The sequence below is a fragment of the Cnephaeus nilssonii genome, assembly GCF_951640355.1.
Source record: "Cnephaeus nilssonii genome assembly, chromosome: 15".
NCBI classification, from domain to species: domain Eukaryota; kingdom Metazoa; phylum Chordata; class Mammalia; order Chiroptera; family Vespertilionidae; genus Cnephaeus; species Cnephaeus nilssonii.
In genome coordinates, this window is record NC_137086.1 from 7,132,717 (window position 1) to 7,152,303 (window position 19,587).

At 49.1% G+C, this 19,587-nt stretch overlaps 1 protein-coding gene across 1 annotated transcript; it reads right to left on the reverse strand.

Annotated features, from left to right (window-relative positions):
* Positions 1–13,926: 13,926 nt before the first annotated feature.
* TTC32 (tetratricopeptide repeat domain 32) lies at positions 13,927–19,576 on the reverse strand. Its single transcript, XM_079792662.1, has 3 exons — positions 19,181–19,576; positions 15,536–15,702; positions 13,927–14,809 (listed from the first exon to the last, which is right to left on the reverse strand). The coding sequence occupies exons 1-3, from the start codon at positions 19,330–19,332 to the stop codon at positions 14,682–14,684; spliced, it is 447 nt and encodes a 148-aa protein (XP_079648788.1). The 5' UTR covers positions 19,333–19,576; the 3' UTR covers positions 13,927–14,681.
* Between the last annotated feature and the right edge of the window lie 11 nt (positions 19,577–19,587).

A 19,587-nucleotide genomic window follows, 5' to 3' on the forward strand; every position in this document is an offset into this window, starting at 1 on the left:
CCTGCTGCCAGCGCTGTCCGGGCACCATCCCAGCCAGCCGGCCCCACTCCCAGGAGGCCAACGAGGCCCCGCTGCCAGCACCAGCCATCCCCCCGGGCACCTGCCTGGTCAGAGCAGCTGAGAACAGCCCTATCCCAGCGAGCAATCCCACTTTTACCACTTTTACCAGGCCAGACAGGAGCTGTGGGTGGGGGGAGGGAGGCGGGAGGGCTGAGCCAAGCTCTGGCCTCGGTCCTTCCCACAGAGGAAGGGGTAGGAAGACCAGGTGAGAGGTGGGCCTGCGCCGGAGGCCCCCAGCTGTGAAGCAGCCAGACCAGTCCTGGGCCCCAGGTCGGCAGCACAGACACCGTCTCTAGGACTCCGACCCTCCTCACAAGAACACACACCATGCAGAATGAATGACTTAGGGGCAAGCATGTCCCAGGCCAAAAACACCCTCCATTCAACAAAGGACCCTCTTCGGGCATTAACCAACTCCTCTCGAACACGCTTTCCCTGCAATCACGCTACTGAGTGTTCGTCACACACCACTGAGTGTGCAGCAGCTTGATCAGATGGCGTCCCTGATGTCTTCTGGCCGAACTCAACTTCCTGAGAGAATGGATTCTGTGGGGGGCTGATCCGGGGTGGGTCATTTGGGAGCAGGGGCACATTTTGAGGCTGAGGAGAATGGGGGAGAGGAAGAGAAGGGCTGAACAAGGGGCAGAGGAGGAGAGCCGGCCGATCACAGTCAGAGGCCCAGAGGGAAGAATCGAGGACCCAGAACAGCCTCTCAGACTTGGCACTGTGTTAATGTGTTAGGGCTCCGTGGCTCACCATCTCCAGTTCTGGGGCCAGAAGTCCGAGACTGAGGCGTCAGCAAGGTCGCTGCCATCCGAGGCTGTGGGGGCGACGGGCATGTGCTGGTCACCTCTGGTCATGGCATACAGAAACACCATCTTCACGTGGCGTTCTCTCTGTGTGCGCATCTGTGTCCAAATTCCCCTTTTATAAGAACACCATCAGCCCAGCCGGCGTGGCTCAGTGGTTGAGCATCGACCTATGAACCAGGAGGTCATGGTTAGATTCCCAGTCAGGGCACATGCCCAGGTGGTGGGCTCGATCCCCAGTGTGGGGCGTGCAGGAGGCAGCCGATCAGTGATTCTCTCTCATCATTGATGTTTCTCTCTCTCCCTCTCCCTTCCTCTCTAAAATCAATAAAAATACATAAAAAAATGAAAAAAGAACACCATCATATTGGATTAGGGCCCACCCTAGTCCAGTATGACCTCATCTAACTAAAGACATCTGCAAGAGCCATATTGCAAAATAAGGTCAGGTTCTGAGGTACTGGGGGTTAGGACTTCAACACATGAGTTTGGGGGGGGGATGGGATTCAACGCAAACAGGCACCTTTTCTGGGTGGAAGTGCCCAGAAGAGAACAAGGCTAAGTGGCCCGGAGCAAGGCACTCCTCCTCAGATCCTCCATCTATGACATAGGATCGGGGCGGGGGGGGGGGGGGGGGGAGAGGGCGGGGTCCCTTCCCGCCTGCCCCTGGCCTGTTCAAAGGGGCCATGAGGACAGGCACCAGGGCAGGGGCAGTGTCTCAGCCGTGCCTGGCCTGCCTCGATCCTCTCTTCATTCCCTCACATAAGGTCAGAGGCCTAGCTGCCACACCCAGAGGGACACTCAGAGCCCTGGAGACGCGGGTAAGCCTCGGAGACCACAGCTGAGACCTCCACAGACAAGCATCCGATTGAACAATTCCGGTAACTTCCTGACTTGCCTACAGCTTGTCCTTTCAGGGACAGCAGCCCTGTCTCTGGCCTAGTGGGGCCCGTTGCCTTCAGAACAGAGCCAGACAGGGGGGCGCGCCTCCCAGCACCTATCACAGGCCCACAAGGGGCCTCGGACTGCAGAGAGGGAGGCCTCTGGTGGAGCGAGAGCAGCACCCAGTGGACGCCTAGAAAATGGCACTCTCAGGCCCTGAGGCGGAGCAGGAGGGAAGCCACCCAATGAGGCCAAGGACATGCACGTGGCTGTATCACAAGAGTTACACATCTCTGGGCTCCAAGCTGAGGCTCCTGGTCTAAGGAAGGGCGGCAAGGCTTCCCCCACCTTCACAGCCGCAGCCGTAGCCGCAGCCGCAGCCACAGCCACAGCACAGCCACAGCCACAGCCACAGCCGCAGCACAGCCACAGCCGCAGCACAGCCACAGCCACAGCCACAGCCGCAGCACAGCCACAGCCACAGCCACAGCCGCAGCCGCAACCGCAGCCGCAGCCGCAGCCACAGCCACAGCACAGCCACAGCCACAGCCACAGCCACAGCTGCAGCCACAGCCACAGCCACAGCCGCAGCCACAGCCACAGTCACAGCCACAGCCACAGCCACAGCCGCAGCCAGCATCAGAAACACTCCGTAGAGGAAGGAAGGGCTTTGGGTTCTTCTGGCCCCGTGTCCCAAGAGCGACCTCCTGTCCCCACCCCAGCTGAGTTCTCTGCCACCCTGAGCAACCCAGCAAGGCAAGCCTGGCCTGGCGGGAGGGAGGGGAGAGCGCAGGGAGGGGCTGCCAGCGCAGCCTGCGTTCCGACTGGGCCGGGCCTGTTCTTCCGTAGGCACATCTGCCCTGCCCTCTGCCCTCCCCTGGGGTCAGCCCTGAGCTTGGCCCTACGTGAGCCTGGTACCAGGGACACTGAGGGCTGCCACAGGCTGGCAGGCGACCTTACCGCCCACTGCAGGCCCCTCTGGGGGCGCCTCCAGCCCTGGTTGCCCAGCTGGCCTCCGGCTGTGGCTGTGCTGAAGGAAGATGTCTGGGGAACCCCGTGTCCCAGCGTCTGTGCTGGGCTGTCACATGGGCAACCACGTGAGAAGGCTTCAGAGGGGCCCTCCTTCAACGCCCCAGGAAACAGGAGACCATGGCCGAAACGCAAACAATAGCCAAGCAAGCCCCGGTCACGGCGTGGAGGAGCGCCAGGCTGCCCCGGGGCAAGGCCACTGGCGTCCACACGCCCTCCCGGGCACGTCTGCTCACCTTGGCATGAGCTCCCTCCCAGCTGCAGCGTTCTCACCTGTGCCCTGCCAGGGCGGACCTGCCAGGCCCAGGGAGCAGAGCAACTCTGCAGGGTGGACAAGAAAAGCCGCTGCAACCTCCAGGCTGGGGGAAGACCCGGCCCGTCCTCCCTCGCTGCCTGCGCTTCCTGCCTGGTGGGAGGGGGGTGAGCCCACGGGACCTTGCGCTCAGGTGAGGCTTCCGGCAGAAGGAGGTTGTTCCAGGTGAGAGCGATCGGGGAAGGAGCCTCAGGTGCGAGGGCAAAGCCACTGGCCTGGCTACAGTGCAGGTGGGTGGAAGGCCAGAGGGGAGCCTGGGCGTGGCTCAGACTGGGGTCTGGAGATTCAAGGATGGACTGCGCTGCCTGGAGTGTTTGAACAGAACAGATGAGCCTGGACATCAGATTCCTAAATCCCGAGCCTCCTCGGTGGTGTCTGAGCCTCTCTACCTGCTCTGTTCTGTCCTCCTGCCCTGCACACCTCCGCCGGGCTGTCCACCAACAGGAGACATGTGCCTCCGTCCCGCCACAACATGGGGGACGTGGCCCCGCCTCGCTGCTCAACTCTTACCAAGGCTTCTTTGGAACTTGAGTTTTTATGTCCTTCTTGCAGGACAAGAGATCTTCCCTCCGTGTGAACATAAAGGTGTCCGGGCTGGAGGCACCTGGGGAAGAGATGACCTGAACGATTCCATGTTCTGTTCCTATTGCATGTGGAGGTGAGCACTCCTGAATGGAGTGTAGGAGGCATGAGGAACCCAGTCGGAATGCTGGGTCTTCAGGCACTGAAACTTCTTAGTGCATTCATTCATTCATTCATTCATAGCCAAATTTGAATTACATGGAACACAGTCCCTTAGTACGAAGTCCTTATCTGCCATAAACTAGATCCTAAAGCAAGATTTGATAAGGTGACAGGGAAGAAAACAGAGTATTTAAGGTGAAGGAACACAGGCCTAAACGTGGGTAGGCTGTATGCAATCTCCAGTGCCAGGTGACTCCCTGCTGTTGAACTTGATCACAGAGGTAGTGTCAAATCTGGTGCCCAACCAGGCCCTCCGCCCTTAGGACGGTCTCAAGAGAACGTCATGGAACTAAGTATAAACTGCGGTGCTTCACCAGCTGGAAGTCACTGTTATTCTCAGCAGGGCTGGGCCAGTTCTCTTGTCCACCAACAACGGCCCAACGTTTAAACCAGAACCCTCTCCTGTTTGTCTGCAAAAGGAGGACGGGGTGGGGGTGATGAATAGCCACAGCAGAGAGGACTTGGAGGATAGTGAGATTATTCTGTATCATATTAGCATGACAGATACATGTCATCATCCATCATCCATTTGTCCAGACCCATGGAACGTGCAACACGGAGAGTGAACCCTAACATAAACTATGGACTTTGGGTGATTACAATGTGTCAGTGTAGGTTCATCCTTGGTAAAAAATAAAGGAAGGAAGGACGAAAGGAAGGAAGGAAGGAAAGAAGGAAGGAAGGAAGGAAGGAAGGAAGGAAGGGAGGGAGGGAGGGAGGGAGGGAGGGAGGGAGGGAGGGAGGGAGGGAGGGAGAAAGAACCACTCTGGTGAGTGATATTGACCATTGAGGGAGGCTACACGTGTGGGGCTGAGGGACATAGGCATATTCTCTGTATTTTCCTCTCCGTTTTGTTGTAGACCTAACACTTCTCTAAAAATCATGCGTGTTTTTTAAATAAATAGTAAAGACTAAATAAAAAATTAAGGAATGAGTGATTTCTCAAGTGCCCTCCAGCTTAAGTGTCAGATGACTCTGATTAAAACTAGATGCCCATTAAGCAACTCAAGAGGAATTGTGTCTAGAACAGCGGCCACCAACCTTTTGGACCTCACAGACCAGTGGTCCGCGGACCACCGGTTGGCGTCCACTGGTCTAGAAATCTGAACGCTGGCCGCCAGCCGGAGGAGGAAGAGCACTTGGGACAAGGACACCGTGCCCCCAGGGGGGACTGCCGGCTGGGGGTTCATCAGGGGTGGGCTGGGTCCCAGCCGTGTTTGAGGAGAGTTCTGAGGAGGAAGCCCGAGGAGGCTGCCCATCAGTCAGGCCGGGGAGTCCTCCTCCCCGCCACCGAGAGCCAGAAGAGCTAGCCCCTGCCCCGTGCCCAGACGAAGGACTTATTGATCCACCAAAGGAACAGTTAGCCAGCAGGGCTTTACTTGCTCGATAGCAATGATTTTTTTCCAGGAAGGGAAACCCACATAAAACGATTGGAAACACAAGTCCGGAATAAGTCCAGCTCCCACGTGGGAACTCTTTACCTGTGATGCGAAATTACATGATGCTGATTTGGTCTCAAACCTAATGCTGCCCCCAAGAAACTGAAACCCTGGAAAAAACATGGAGAACAAGGGGAAACATCCCTGCATCTGCCCTGCCCTCTCCCTTCTCCCAGCCCCACATGCTTGAACGGAACAGAACAGACAGGGAGGAGGCCCTGGGAGGTTACCCTGGACATCAGTGACCCCACGCTATGATCTGGGCGAAGTCCCAGGGACACACACAAACACGGTTCCCGACCTCAGGGTCCCCAGCTTGAAGGGGGGACACGCACACAGGAAATGAAAGAGCCTAACTAGATACTTGATGGAATGAGACAGACAAGTGGTTCTCAAACTCAGGTGTGCATCAGGGTCTCCTGGCCGGCTCCCTAGGCACAGACGGCGGGCCCCAGCCCCAGGGAGTCAAGGTCAGTGGGTACAAATGTTGCCTCCGACAGGTTCCCAGGAGCTGCTGGTGCTGCTGGGAGAGACTACACTCTGAGAACCGGCGACACAAACCAGTGCTTTCCACACCTCAGGGTGCGATGAGCCACCCTCAGTAGACACTGGCCATGGTCACCGCTGGCACATGCTGACGTCAGTGACCGATGGAGGCCCAGGGCTCCCCTTGCAGGCGCTTCCCTCCATTCACCCTCCTCCCCTCCCTCCCCATTCCAGAAGCTGCTCCAATCCCAACAAGTCCGCCGGCAGCTGGTCTTCAAAACGGAAACGATTATTGTTTTGCGAGCCCCACGGACGGCTCCCCACGCGACCCGCTCGGCCAACTTGGATGGCGTCTCACCTGGCTGATTGCAATGGCTTGTTGTTTGGCAGCTGAAGTGACTCCCACTTTTCCCTCCCAGCCTCAAGCCAGAGGAGTGTCAGTCTTCCAGGAGCCGAGTGTCTTGAAGGCACGCGGGGTGGCCATGAACTTCTCAGCAGGCGGCTGGAGCAAACCAGTGTGTTTTGTAGGTGCTGAGTAGGCATGGGCCCCCTCCTGACACAGGGTCATGGCCACATAAGGAAATAGGAGCGCCCCTCCCTCCCTGGGACATCTTTCGTCTACAGGCTTGTTCTAGCAGAGTGTGCACCCCTTTTTCCACAGACCTGTACTGGTGGCTGCAAGCACACAAAGCCTGCAGGCAGAAGGTCCCTCACGTGGAAACAGAACTGATATCCATCGGATGCTGTCTTACTCATTGGATACGTAGTTTCCCGGGTTGCCATAACAGCAGAAACATATTCTCTCACAGTTCTGGAGACGAGACGTCTAAAATCGAAGTGTCTGCAGGGCCAGGCTCCCTCCAAAGCCTCTAGGGCCGGATCCTTCCTCACTCCTCCAGCTGCTGGTGGCCAGGTGCTCCTTGGCTTGTGGCAGCATCACTATAAACATCACCTCCATCTTTACACGGCTTCTTCCCCGTGTCTGTGTCCAGATTTCCTTCTTATAAGGACCCGAATCATGTAAGGTGGTATCCTAAAAGGACACTGGTCATATTGGATTAAGGGCCCACCCTACTCTGGTATGACCTCACCTTAAGCAACGACATCTGCAACAACCCATTCCTAAATAGGGTCCCCTCCCGAGGTACCAGTGGTTAAGACTTCAGCATACCTTTTGGGGGACACAGTTCAACCCTTCACAGGCACGTGTTATGAGGCCATATTAAAACATATCGTCCCTGCTGAATCTGACCTGGTCTTTTGGAGTGCTTTCTTCCTCTGAATTAAACTAAAACAGTAAGCTATCCTATCTAATAAGAGTAATATGCAAATTGACTGTCACTCCAACACACAAGATGGCTGCCCCCATGTGGTCAAACATGGCTGCCCCCATGTGGACACAAGATGGCCGTGAAAAGATGGCCAGCAGGGGAGGGCAGTTAGGAGGGACCAGGTCTTCAAGGGAGGGCAATTGGGGGCGATCAAGCCTGCAAGGGAGGGCAGTTAGGGGTGACCAGGCCTGCAGGGGAGGGCAGTTAAGGGTGACCAGGCCTGCAGGGGAGGGCAGTTAAGGGTGACCAGGCCTGCAGGGGAGGGCAGTTAGGGGCAATCAGGCTGGCAGGGGAGCAGTTAGGCATTAATCAGGCTGGCAGCGGAGTGGTTAGGGGGTCATCAGGCTGGTAGGCAGAAGCGGTTAGGGGCAATCAGGAAGGCAAGCAGGCAAGCAGTTGGGAGTCAGCAGTCCTGGATTGTGAGAGGGATGTCCGACTGTCCGTTTAGGCCAGTGATAGGCAACCTTTTGAGCCTGGTGTGTCAAACTTTGCCAAAAAACTGAGCATAACTTGGGTAGTGTGTCACTTTGAGGAAAAAAACATTACTTTGCAAATGTTTCATCCTCAGGAGCAGCAAATGTTTCATCCTCAGCATGCGGCCACCTCAGCGGCCGCGTGTCATCAGAAATGGCTACGCGTGTCAGTGCTGACACACATGTCATAGGTTCGCCATCACTGGTTTAGGCCCTGCACCCTCTCTGATCGGACATCCCTTGAGGGGTCCCAGATTGGAAAAGGTGCAGGCTGGGCTGAGGGACACACACCTCCATGCACGATTTTCGTGCACCGGGCCTCTAGTTTACAATAAAATGAAAACTGAACTACAAGTCAGGCCACAGTCTCAAGATCAACTGTACAACAAGGGATCGAACTCTTGCCCACGCCACACTTAATAGCCAGAGGTAAATCTGCAAGGTCTGAAAAGCAAGTCAACGAGCAGGTTGGACACCTAATTCATTTATGCGTTCAACATACCTGAGGCCCTTCTGGGCACCATTCACCGTTCAAGGTGCTGATGACACAGCAGAAAAGGACAAAACAGACAGAAGTCCCGCCCTGACATAGCTTACCTCCCGGGAGGAGAGGACAGAGACAGACGAGTAAGGACACAATCTGGGCCGAGAGAGAAAAAGAAAGTGAGAGGAGGCGTACGCACAGGGTCTGCAGTTTTAATCAGGGTGGTCAACAGAGGGCCACCTTAGGGTGACAAAGGCCTGAAGGCAGGGCAGGGCGGGCCGGGCGGGGGGGTGAGGGGCAGGAGGGCACAGCAGGGCGCTGCTCCTCGCTGGACACAGGCCTTTGTGAGCACTCTGCTGCTCAGGCTGTGAGGAGAGCCACTGCCTTTTTGCAAAGCCTCTCTCTGATGACGGTGCTGAAACGGACCTGGGGGGTGAGAACCAGGGGGGCAGGAGACTCTTTGAGAGACCTGCACAAAAGAGGGGGTGACATCTTGGCCTGGAGTGCAGAGGAGGAGGTGGACATTGCTGGACCCCGGATCCGGGCTGTCAGAACCCACACACTGGCTGCGGGGGCCCAGATGGAATGAGTCTGGCCCACGAAGCCAGCGCGGGAAACACCCAGCAGAGTGGGAGGCCAAGGGCTCCGTTTGGGACGTTGTAAGCGTGTGTTCCAGCTGCTCTGTCATCTCGCAAAGAGCACTCTAATGAGGTGGGACGAGGCTCCAATAAACGCGGATCTCCTCAGAGGTATTCCTGGTCCAGACTGGTCCAAACTGCCTCGAGGGCAGAGAGCCGCAAAGGTGGCGGGAGGAATGAAAGGTAATTTTTTAAAGATGTGACCAGTGGGAACAGGAAAACGAGCGTTTAACCCTTTGTGCCCAGTCGCTCTGGTTAAAAGTGGTTAGTTCTGGAGGGGAATGTGGAGGCGGAGGGGGGTCTCGCTCATTTATACCTCCTGCCCGTTTTAATTTTTATTACCATGAGCATTATTAATTTTATAACCAAAAATTGGCAAGCATTTCTAACTTGGTTTTTAAAAAATCATGAGACTAAGAAGAATGCAGATTTCTATGCTCTTACATAGACGAATGTCCAAGATAATAAATGGTTTAAATTACTGAGATGTAGGCCGTAATTCTCTCCATCGACCTGCATCCGTGTGTCTGTGTATCTGTACATAGGAAAAGGCCTGGGAGGGTAGGTATAACCTCACAGGGGCTACTACCCAAGAGTGAGGGTGGGGAGGAGCCTTCGCCAGGAAGTTTTCACTTTTTACTGTAAAGAACACTCCTCGCAGCTCTTGCTGACTTTGAAAAGTACTTACCTGTGTTCTAATTTAAGGTTATGGCCTTCCCTACACTTTTCTTCAATTCGGCTTCACATCATCCACACAGGAATGACTGAATATTTAAAATCAATAGGCAATAGAAACTTTTCAGTCCCCCTTCTCTCTTATCCCTGCAAGGAATAAGTAGGTGACTCTATTAATGACAAACTCTGTTAAAGTTGTCTTCTCCAGAGAAGTGTCAAAATGTACGTGTTTTTGAAGTTAAGCATGACTCTTACAAGAATACAGAATGAACACATGACGAGTGTGACTTAACTCATGAATCAGAGAACCACCAGGATGGTAAACAGGCATTTGGGAACTGAGCGTTTACGGTCAATGAAGAAACAATTGGGAAATGAAGTTACCAGGTTAGAACCCAAACTGGTCAAAGTCCTGCAGGGTGATAAACCCATAATCCTGGGGGTTCTTGTTTCTACCATTACAAAAATCATGTGCGTCTCATCTGAACAAAAGCCTACCTACCAGTTGTATGTCATCTCGCAGAGCCTGGGCCCTCATCAAGAGCCAATAGAAAAATCACAGGAAGACACAGCCCTGAGAAGGAAATCGCCCCTGGGTGGCTCTGTGAGGCTGGGCTCAGTTTAAAATTGAAAGGAGAGGAATCCTCCTTTTGCCTTATTTATAACTGTTGGATACTTTTCTTAACATAAGATACAAATTTACATATTGGCAGCTGCGGTTTTCAATTTTCCAAATGCACTTTGCTCTTAATATTAATCTCCTTTTCACCATCTTTCGTGTCTGTTTTCAATCAGGAAGGAAGATGACGAACAAGCGATTCTGGAATTGCAATAATGTTCCATTATTAAAACGAAATAGATTTTAATATTATGTTGATAATCACCTGGATGGGCACTAAAACGTTTATGGGCTATTTAAACTTTGTATCAGGGCCCAAAAAAAAAGGGTCGCATGTCTCTTCGAGTTGATGGCAGCCACAACAAAAATCTGTGGATACAACCTGTTTATATGGATTTGGGACATGGCTTCGGGCAAGTTCCTGAATTTCTTAGCCTCTGCTTCCTGTTCTGTGAAAAATAAGACTTCACCGCGCTGCTGACAGATCCAAACCCAGATGCTACTTCTGCGCTCCTGTTTCACTCTGTGCATGCCGAGTCACTGGCCATCACTCCTGCTGTTGGACTTCTAGCAGGTCTCCGTTTTTGATCGTTTGTCTTTCGCTGTGTGGGCGTGTACGTTACCTTCTTGTGATTTTAAAAAGCATAAGCTATTTTTTCAATCTTACCAATTGCTTTGTTTCACCCCCAAAATTCAATCGTGTTTCTCATCCCTCTTTCCTTTCTGCAGAGAATGCAATGGTCTTCTGATGACCCCCAGCATTAGCTAGGACTTTTAACAAATCTCTCTCCCGCTCTGACTTGATGCCCTTTTTAACTGGAATCCGTCTCCCATAATTGACTGTCACTTTTTTTTAGAAATACAGAAAACTCCACAACGTGGAATTATGTAGAAGCTGTAAAATTACACTTAGCTCACACAGCCCACTGTTGATTAGTTCTTCACTTGCCTCTTAAAATAACTAAACCATGTGTCTGTCAACAATTTGTTTTTGTAAACAACCTGTTCACTCAAATCCTTTAAGTAAATATGCCATAAGAAGAAATACTACAACGTCAGAGCTTCAGAGGGAGACTGAACACAAGTTTCTATTTCTAACCAGAGGTTCTCACAGGAACCAAACTGGAGTGTGTGTGAGAGTGTGTGTGTGGTTGGGTGTTTGGAAGGACTCTCCCCTTTAGCCTTTAATTTGCCTGAAACACCTGCATTAAATACAGTTTGCCTGCAGGAAGACTACGAGACCCACAAAGCTTAAAAAATACAGAAACTCTGAATATATTTAGAACCACTGAATTACACACTTTTAATGGACGAACTGTATATGTGAAGTGTACCTCCATAAAGCTTTTTTAATGGCACAGAAAGAAGAAAAAGACGAGTAAACACTCAAGTCATTATAGTTTACGTGATTGCTGTAAACATTATAATTTCAAATTGCTGTTACTTATGTAAAACTGTTTTCATTGCTCAACTGATCTGTTTTTATGTCTGTAAAAAGTATTTGGGCATCTCGGGCTAAATGGAATTCATCATTTTTTTCCAATTAAAAAGTATTGGAAATATTTCTTCACTCAGTGACTTTTGACTTAGCATAAGTATTTTCAGGGACAGGTTAAAGAATTAAGCAAGAGATGGGTTTAAGTACTGGAAGCATAGAGTTAAGTTTGATGCGGAGATGAGTATTAGTGTTAATACTGAACTGATTTGCCCTGAAATATAGTCTGTCTGCTGAGAAAGACGTGAGCCTGCAAAGGGGGCAGGGCCAAGATGGTGGATGGTGTAGGGAGGGTAGAGAAGCCAGTGAAAGACAGCAGAAAAACCAGGCAAGTTTTAGAAAAGGCAATTAGACCATGACTAAAGCTGATGTGGAATGTAGTTTTCTCACTAGCCAGACCACAGTTTGCTATCACAAAGTCAGTCAATTGGCTTTATTCAGCTCCAGATTTCAGAAAAGGGGAAGAAAAAACAAAACTGCATGCTTAAGAGTTAGGAGTAATTTTCTAAGCTCAAAAGCAACTTAAAGCCACTTAGTCTCTCTTACCTTACTTTGTGAAAGATGAACCTTGTAATAAACCAGAATTTTCAGCCTTGTTTTTGTAGAGAGAAAAACTGGAAAACAATAGACTTTGGGTGCTTTTCTAGTAGAAAAAGGAATGTGGGCAATCTGAATGCTAGCACACTTAGAGGAATATCTTTAAGGCCTATATCAAAGGTATTACTTAGTCAATCAGAAATTTAGAATTGGAATGTTGTAATGCCTAAACTTTTGAAGAAGATAACGAATGAAAATATTATTCTTTAGTTATTGCCAGTAACTTGAGACAAAAAATAACTTAAGAGAAAAAAAAAAGTGTCTGGGTTCTAACCAGGAAGTGCTAACTGTGAACTTCACTAAATTTTTTTTTTGCTGCTAAAGGATGGAGAAACATTGAATAACAAATTCAACAACCCAAATTAAATTTCTTGGGTTTTTGTTTTTTGTTGGGTTTGTTTTTCCATATTCTATCTGATCCTAGTCAAGAGTAGGAAAAAGAAAATATGATCCAAGAGAAAATAGTTATGAAGCATTATTTAAGTATTTCATGTTTGGGGTAGAATGGCTTGAAGCTCTCCCAGGGTCTAGGGACCTTGCTTTTTATTTTATTTTTTTAATATATTTTTATTGATTTCACAGAGGAAGGGAGAGGAAGAGAAGGATAGGAACATCAATGATGAGAGAGAATCATTAATCGGCTGCCTTCTGCATGCCCCCTACTGGAGATCAAACCCACAACCTGGGCATGTGCCTTGACCGAGAATTGAACCATGACCTCCTGGTTCATAGGTCGATGCTCAACCACTGAGCCATGCCAGTCCGGCAGGACCTTACTTTTTAAATAAAAGTTTTCTTAAGGGGGATTTCTGTACATTTTAATGTAACTTTATACATTCTTTTATAACAAATGGAAAGATAAATTCTATTGGAAACTGTGAATAATTCCAGAAATATTGAGACTTTTCGTTTCCTTTCAAACCTCGTTTCCTTTTAATATTCATCCACCTACAGCCCAAATTCTCCATGTGTTTTGCCAGCTGTTCTTTATTAACTACAAACCGGGTGATTATTTCTGCTTCATGAGATCCCTTAAACTCAAAAATAAAATAAAATGTAAAAACGTTCCAGGCTGATCGATGGTGGTGATTGCAATGAGAAAGCCACAGAAGTTCCTCTGCGCCTTTCTCCTGACTGGGCCACTTCCACCCGGAACGGTTTCCAGGGCGATGATAAACCAGTCTGCGAGAGCCCAGGATGCAGGATCGGCATCTTTGAAAGCCAAACCTCAACGATAAAAACATTAAACATGTAGATGGCATGGCTGCCTTTGGCTTGTTCTCCCTTCAGCTTCATCGCACCAACTCGTTTATTGGCAGCGTCCAGATAGAACAGATTTATTAAAGCTTTATATTTACTAAGTGCTTTCGTCAGCTCCTCGTCTCTCTATCCACCTCCATCCCCCTCCCCATTTATTCTGTGTAAGGGTTCAATAAATGTTGAGGATGACAATAATTACTGTCATTATCTGCAGACAGAAAATTATGTTCACGTATGTAACACCTTAATCCATAAAGAAATTTTAAAAATAAATAAATAAAAATAAAAACGTCTAGCTAAAAAAAAAGAAAATTATGTTCAATATTTAAATCCTAACCTACCTTATCAATGATTTCTAGAGAAAATCGGTATAAGTTGAATTCTTTCAAATCGCTCTCCTGTAGGACATTTGTTTATTTTTAACCCCAAATAATACATCTCTCTTTCTCGCTACATAAAATAGCTTTGCTCTCAAAGCTAATGCCATGGGGAGAACATGGGCAGGGAACTCTTCTAGATCAAAAGAACTCAAAGAATGAAGGCCTGGGGTTGGGCAGGGGTGGGGAGACAGGGAGCAAAGGTGGGGAAAATTGGGGACATCTGTAATACAGTCAACAATAAGAAAAAAAAATGTTTTAAAGAACTCAAAGAGACATAACAAAATGCAATGTAATGTGATTAACTCCAGATCCAGAAATAAAAATCTACACAATACATTTTGGAAACAATTGGTAAAGTTAGAATTGAGGCTGGGTACGGGTTATACTATAGAACTGTTAATTTTATTAGGTATTATAATGGCATTGTGGCTATAAAGGGGGGGTGTCTCTATTCTTAGAAGATGCAGGCTAAAATATTATTGGGAAAGCATTATGGTGTCTGCAACTTATTTTCAAATGGTTCCGCAAAATGTTATATATTTAAATATAGAGAAGAAGCAAGTGTGAAACAAAATTTTAATGACTGGTGAATCTAAAGAGCGTTTACTGTATTATACTTCAACTTTTCTATAGATGTAAATTCTATAAATAAAAAATTGGGAATAAAAATATAGCAAAAAATTATTTTACTAAAAATATCACACATTTCTTTACATATTTTACTGTAATCATATATAATTATTATACATTGTTATTACTTATTTATACTTTGTAAAAAGCATACCTATTCAATATAAATACTTAATCTGAAATTAACTACCTTAAACCAACTATTTAACTTTTAGTGCTCATGTATCAATCTCTTCATCTTAAATATAAATCAAAATCACTCAACACCTACTTTAAACTAGAGACGGGGAGACGCCAGCTGTATGGATCATGAATTAATATTTCAAAGTTAAATTTTTCAATAGTTTCTTCTTTGTTTTTCTTCTTTGTCTAGCATAGTCTGCTTTAAGCTCAAAGTTGCATCTTGAAATCCAGGATTTAAGTCTAATACTTTCTTGAAATCTTCCAAAGCATCATCAAAGTATCCTGTACCAGAATCCAAAAAAAATGGGAGAGAGAGAAGCAGCTGAGTATTTTCTTATATAATTCATAGCAAAGTTTGGATACACATGCTTTTATATTTACGAGCTTTCAACCACTTCTATTGGAGAAATTTTTCCTCTTAATAATGATATAGGAATGTCTACATCAAAATAAGAGTGTCTGCCCTTTCAGAATAATACTTAAAATTAGCTAGGGGTTTACTTATTAAGATTTAACAGGTAAATAGCATAAATCATCATGAAATCTCAACAAAATTACATTACCTGTTTTAGATAATTACAGTAAAATTAGGCAATAGGAGATATTCTTTTCAACCCTTTAAAATAAAAAACAGTACCTTGATTCCAAGGACTTAAAACTCCTTCACTTTACCTCGTCTCGTGTGCCTTCAAAGATTTTAACTCAGAAAAGTTTCGCAGGTGATCACCAGCATTACCCTCAATTCGCCTTTGGGGATGTACAGGCACAAAGTAATTGGGTGACCCTCCCTCCGTTACCACGTCCAATTCCCACCCCAGCGTGCCGCTGTGGTCTGTAATGCCTGTTGAAAGCTTAAAATAAACTCAGAACAATTCCTCTGTTCCAGGCTCTAGACCTAAATTTAGCCCAACTTTTAAGACTTAACGATCACTACATTCGTTTTACAACCTTCAGGAGCTCTCCATTCAGCAAGTACAACTAAGGACCCAGGGAGAAAAGGAGGCTTACCCAGCCTATACAGAATCAGCCCTCGGTTGTAATAGGGAACTTCAAAATCGGGCTGGACTCCTATGGCCGCCGTGTAGTCATCCATGGCTTCGTAGAAATCAACCCTGAAGTACTTGATCTGCCCCCTGTTGTTATACGCAGTAGCCAAATCCTCGGGGCTGCATTCGCTGTAAACAAGAAGTTCACGTGAAAAACACCACTTTTCCTCCCAAAATTCCGCCCAGCTCCACCCTCATTCTCTTCGGGGTATTGTCAGACTTCATCGCCTACAGCGTGCAGCATCCACACTGAGAAACCCCGGGCACAGAGGGAAAGCAGTGCATCCGTTTTGTCTAACCCCGTGGTCTGCATCAGCAGGGTCGGAGTGTTACCATCAACCGGAAAAGCACACTCATGTGCTCAAAGCCCCTATTCACTGCCAACGTGTCCGGCTGAAATACAGTATCAAATTCACTGTTCGTTTTCTAAGCACGTGCCAGCAGGGCAATGACAGGCCAGACTCAAGCTGAGCGAGGAGGGAGCGTTAGAGCTGGAGTTCGCTATGAACATGTCGCAAAGTTCACCATCAGCTTTACCCTCAAATTTTTAAGTGATCCCAAAACAATGAGATCTGAAGTCATTTCCGCTGATAAAGAAAAGTCAAGCCTAAGTGAAAAGTCAACCCGCTGATCCCCAGGGCGTGCTTTCTGGGGAGAGAGCTGCCCTCCCCGCAGTTTGGCTGGGACCCTCCCCAAGGCCAGGCAGGCTTCCTGCTAGAGGGGAGGGCCCAGTGCACTTTGGGGCTCCTGTGTACGGAACCAGCTCTGCATCGGAGGGCTCCAGAGGCTGCCCAAGGAGCGTGACGTGATCACACATTCCCGAAAGGAAGCCCAGGCAGCTGTGAGCCACCAGCCCCACAGGTTACACAGCCCTCCCCTCCCTCACCCTCCACCCCAAGGCCCTGCTGGACAAATCTGCAGAGAACACTCCTGGGCTCCGCTCTGCATCAGAGATGCTTCTGTCTCCCTCTTTCTTTCCCAAAGGGATTCTCAAATGTGAACCAAACAGGGAAGATACAGCCCAAACGCACCTGTCATTTCTTTGCTATACAGTCCTCCGAACATATTTGTGACTGCCGTCAGTGTTATTAAAAGGTACTTCCCTTAATCTTGATCTTGAAATGTGAGACAGTTACTGGAACTACTGCTGCCAGAAGAGATGCTCACAGCCTAGCAGTGATGGGCAACCTTTTGAGCTTGGTGTGTCAAACTTCACCAGAAAAACTGAGCATAACTCGGGTAGTGTGTCACTTTGAGGAAAAAACTAACTCCAAGACTCTAGTCGCAAATGTGTCATCCTCAGGAGCAGCAAATGTTTCATCCTCGGCATGCGGCCGCGTGTCATCAGAAATGGCTACGCGTGTCAGTGCTGACACGTGTGTCATAGGTTCACCATCACTGGCCTAGAGGTCTCCGTCAAGTCTAAGTTTGCTAGCCCTGGAGTGGAACTAGCGCAGTTTTAGAAAATGTCTGTTTTGCCTGGCTGTTGTGAGTCAGTGGTTGAGCCTGTACCCATGAACCAGGAGGTCACAGTTCGATTCCCAATCAGGACACACGCCTGGGTGGTGGGCTCGATCCCCAATAGGGGGCGTGCAGGAGGCAGCCGATCAATGAGATGAATGATTCTCTGTCATCATTGATGTTTCTCTCTCCCTCTCCCTTCCTCTCTCTGAAATAAAAAACATATTTTTAAAAATATTTTTGAAAGAAAATGTCTGTTTCTATGAGCTATGACTGAAAGAGACTTCTGGATGCTACGAGCACCCCTGTGAAAACCAAGAGAACAAGAAGGCTCACTCCCTCCATCTATTATACCAGGTTAGCTCTACCCCGTAAAGAGTTTTAAGAAGAATGCAGTCTCAGGAGTCCAGTAAGGTTTTAGTCTTTAAATTTCCAAGCTTCAAAGCTTTGTTATAAATTTATTATATTCAGAGGATCATAGAATGTTTGATTCAGAATTAGATCTCATTACAACAAATCCTAAAAGCCTACTTTTCATGTGAAAGTTGTTTCATAATTTTAAAGATATGGGCTAATAGTTAGAGCTCCAAATGTTTTCTGTAATATTGATATTTTTATAATAACAGTATTTATGGTAATGTCATTGAACCAGATTACGTAATCCAAATGTGGCTATTTAGCGTTCGCTAACTTTAGCAAAGAAAAAACATTTGGAAATTAGGTTATGGCTAGGGCCATACCTTTGGATGTGAAAAGAAATTCAAAGTTTGCAAATACTATTTCAAAATGATTCAATGACCCAGTATCTTTCAAATAATTTTAAACCCTAAAAGGTACATGTACAGGAAAACGCTGAAGAATTCCGTTTCAATCCATGAGTTCCTAGAAGAAGTGCAGAACTGCAAGGAAAGGGAAGACTCGTTTTACAGATTTGAGAAACTGAGGCTGAGAAGAGGTGCAAGCTATGCGGCAGAGCCAGGATTGGAATTCAAGCGCACGGAGCTCCCTTCTAAACCACGCAGACTTCCTTTCCTCAACTGGCAAAGGGACAGAAATTCTATTTGCTCCAGATGCACGCGGTGCCCTCAGGCGTGGATGTGCCACCGAGGAAGAGAAACAAGACTGGATGGCATCAGTGTACCTGCTGCTGGGTGAACACTCTTTGAAACCTACTGGGTAAGTCAGAGCTGCGCGTCTCCCTTTGGACGGGGAAGCCTGTCCTATGGATCTGAATAGGATTTCTGGAGCCTGCAGAAACCCAGGGCAGCGGGCAGTTCAGCGCAGGCCTCGGAGCCCTGAGTGCAGTTTTGCTTGAGGGGCCTGTGCCTAGAAATGGCTGCTGGGCTGTTGTTTTTCAAGCTGAGCCCCATTAGCCACCAGGAGCCCTTCTTAGTAGGTGTCTTCTTTCTGAGTGATTGCAAAGGAGTGATTGCAAAAAAAGGGGGGGGGGGGAAGCCTATAGATTAGGAGACCTGATGTGCACCCTGGCTTGAACCATCTGCAGAAAACAAACCAACAAAAAAAAAAAAAACACTAAACTCTATTGACCCATCAGTAAAGCTCCAACCCTACTGGGCATTTGCTATTAAGGAATTATGTGACAAAGATATTGTGGTTATGTCTCCTTAAGAACCCTTAATACTTAGAGAGGCGTTTGGAACGCCCACAGATAAAGAACAGGAGTCCGGGTGCAGGGATGACACCGAAGCCGAACCGCGATGACCTGGAGGGTCATTACACGGTCCTCCTTCTATTCACGTTTTCCTCACAGCGCGTGAGGAGCCAGACCTTGCGGTGACGGTGTGGCTGGGGGGCTGGCAGAGCCCGCCCCGTGTCTCGGGGACCCCGCTGTTAGATGACGGGCGGAGTCCCCGAGGGAGAGGACGGTGACAGAGGGACGTCCCGGGTGAAAGACGGGCCGACGCTCCGGGGTCCCGACAGCCTCCAGGGCGCCCCAAAGCCACGGCCAGGGGCCGCGCTCCAAGACGCTCCCCTCCCGCCTTCCGGAGGAAACAAGCCCCTGCCCCGCCGTCCCCGCAGCGGAGTCCGCGCCGCCCTGGTGCTCAGGGGACAGAGCAGAGCGGCTGCGCGACCCCGGCGCCCACCTCGCGAGGACGCCGCCGGCCCCACTTCTCGCGATAGTTACCTCCCGGGCGGCGCTCCCGCGGAAGCCGCGCAGGCGCACTGGCGAATGTAAGCGGAGTACAGCGCCTCGGCCTCCGCGTACTCGCCCTTCTCGAAGTGGGCCTGGGCGAGGCCCAGGGTGGCGCCGCTTCCCTGCCCCTGCGGCCCCGACATCGCGCTCGGAAGTCTGGCCTGCGGGGTGGAATGCGGGTTGATTTCAGAGGCGGAACCGCAAAGCCACTTCCGGACCCGGAGTTTGCCCTCCGCGCTGGCCCCGGGGAAGTGCAGGTCCTTTGTTGTTGTTAGTCCTGCCGGCCTCGGTCCCAGGAAAGTAATAGATCGAACTGGCGCCCAAATCCGTGCCCCGATGCTGCGAGGAGCTTGCCCTTTGTTACAATAAGGGGGTGGGGGTGGGGGGAGCCATGCCGG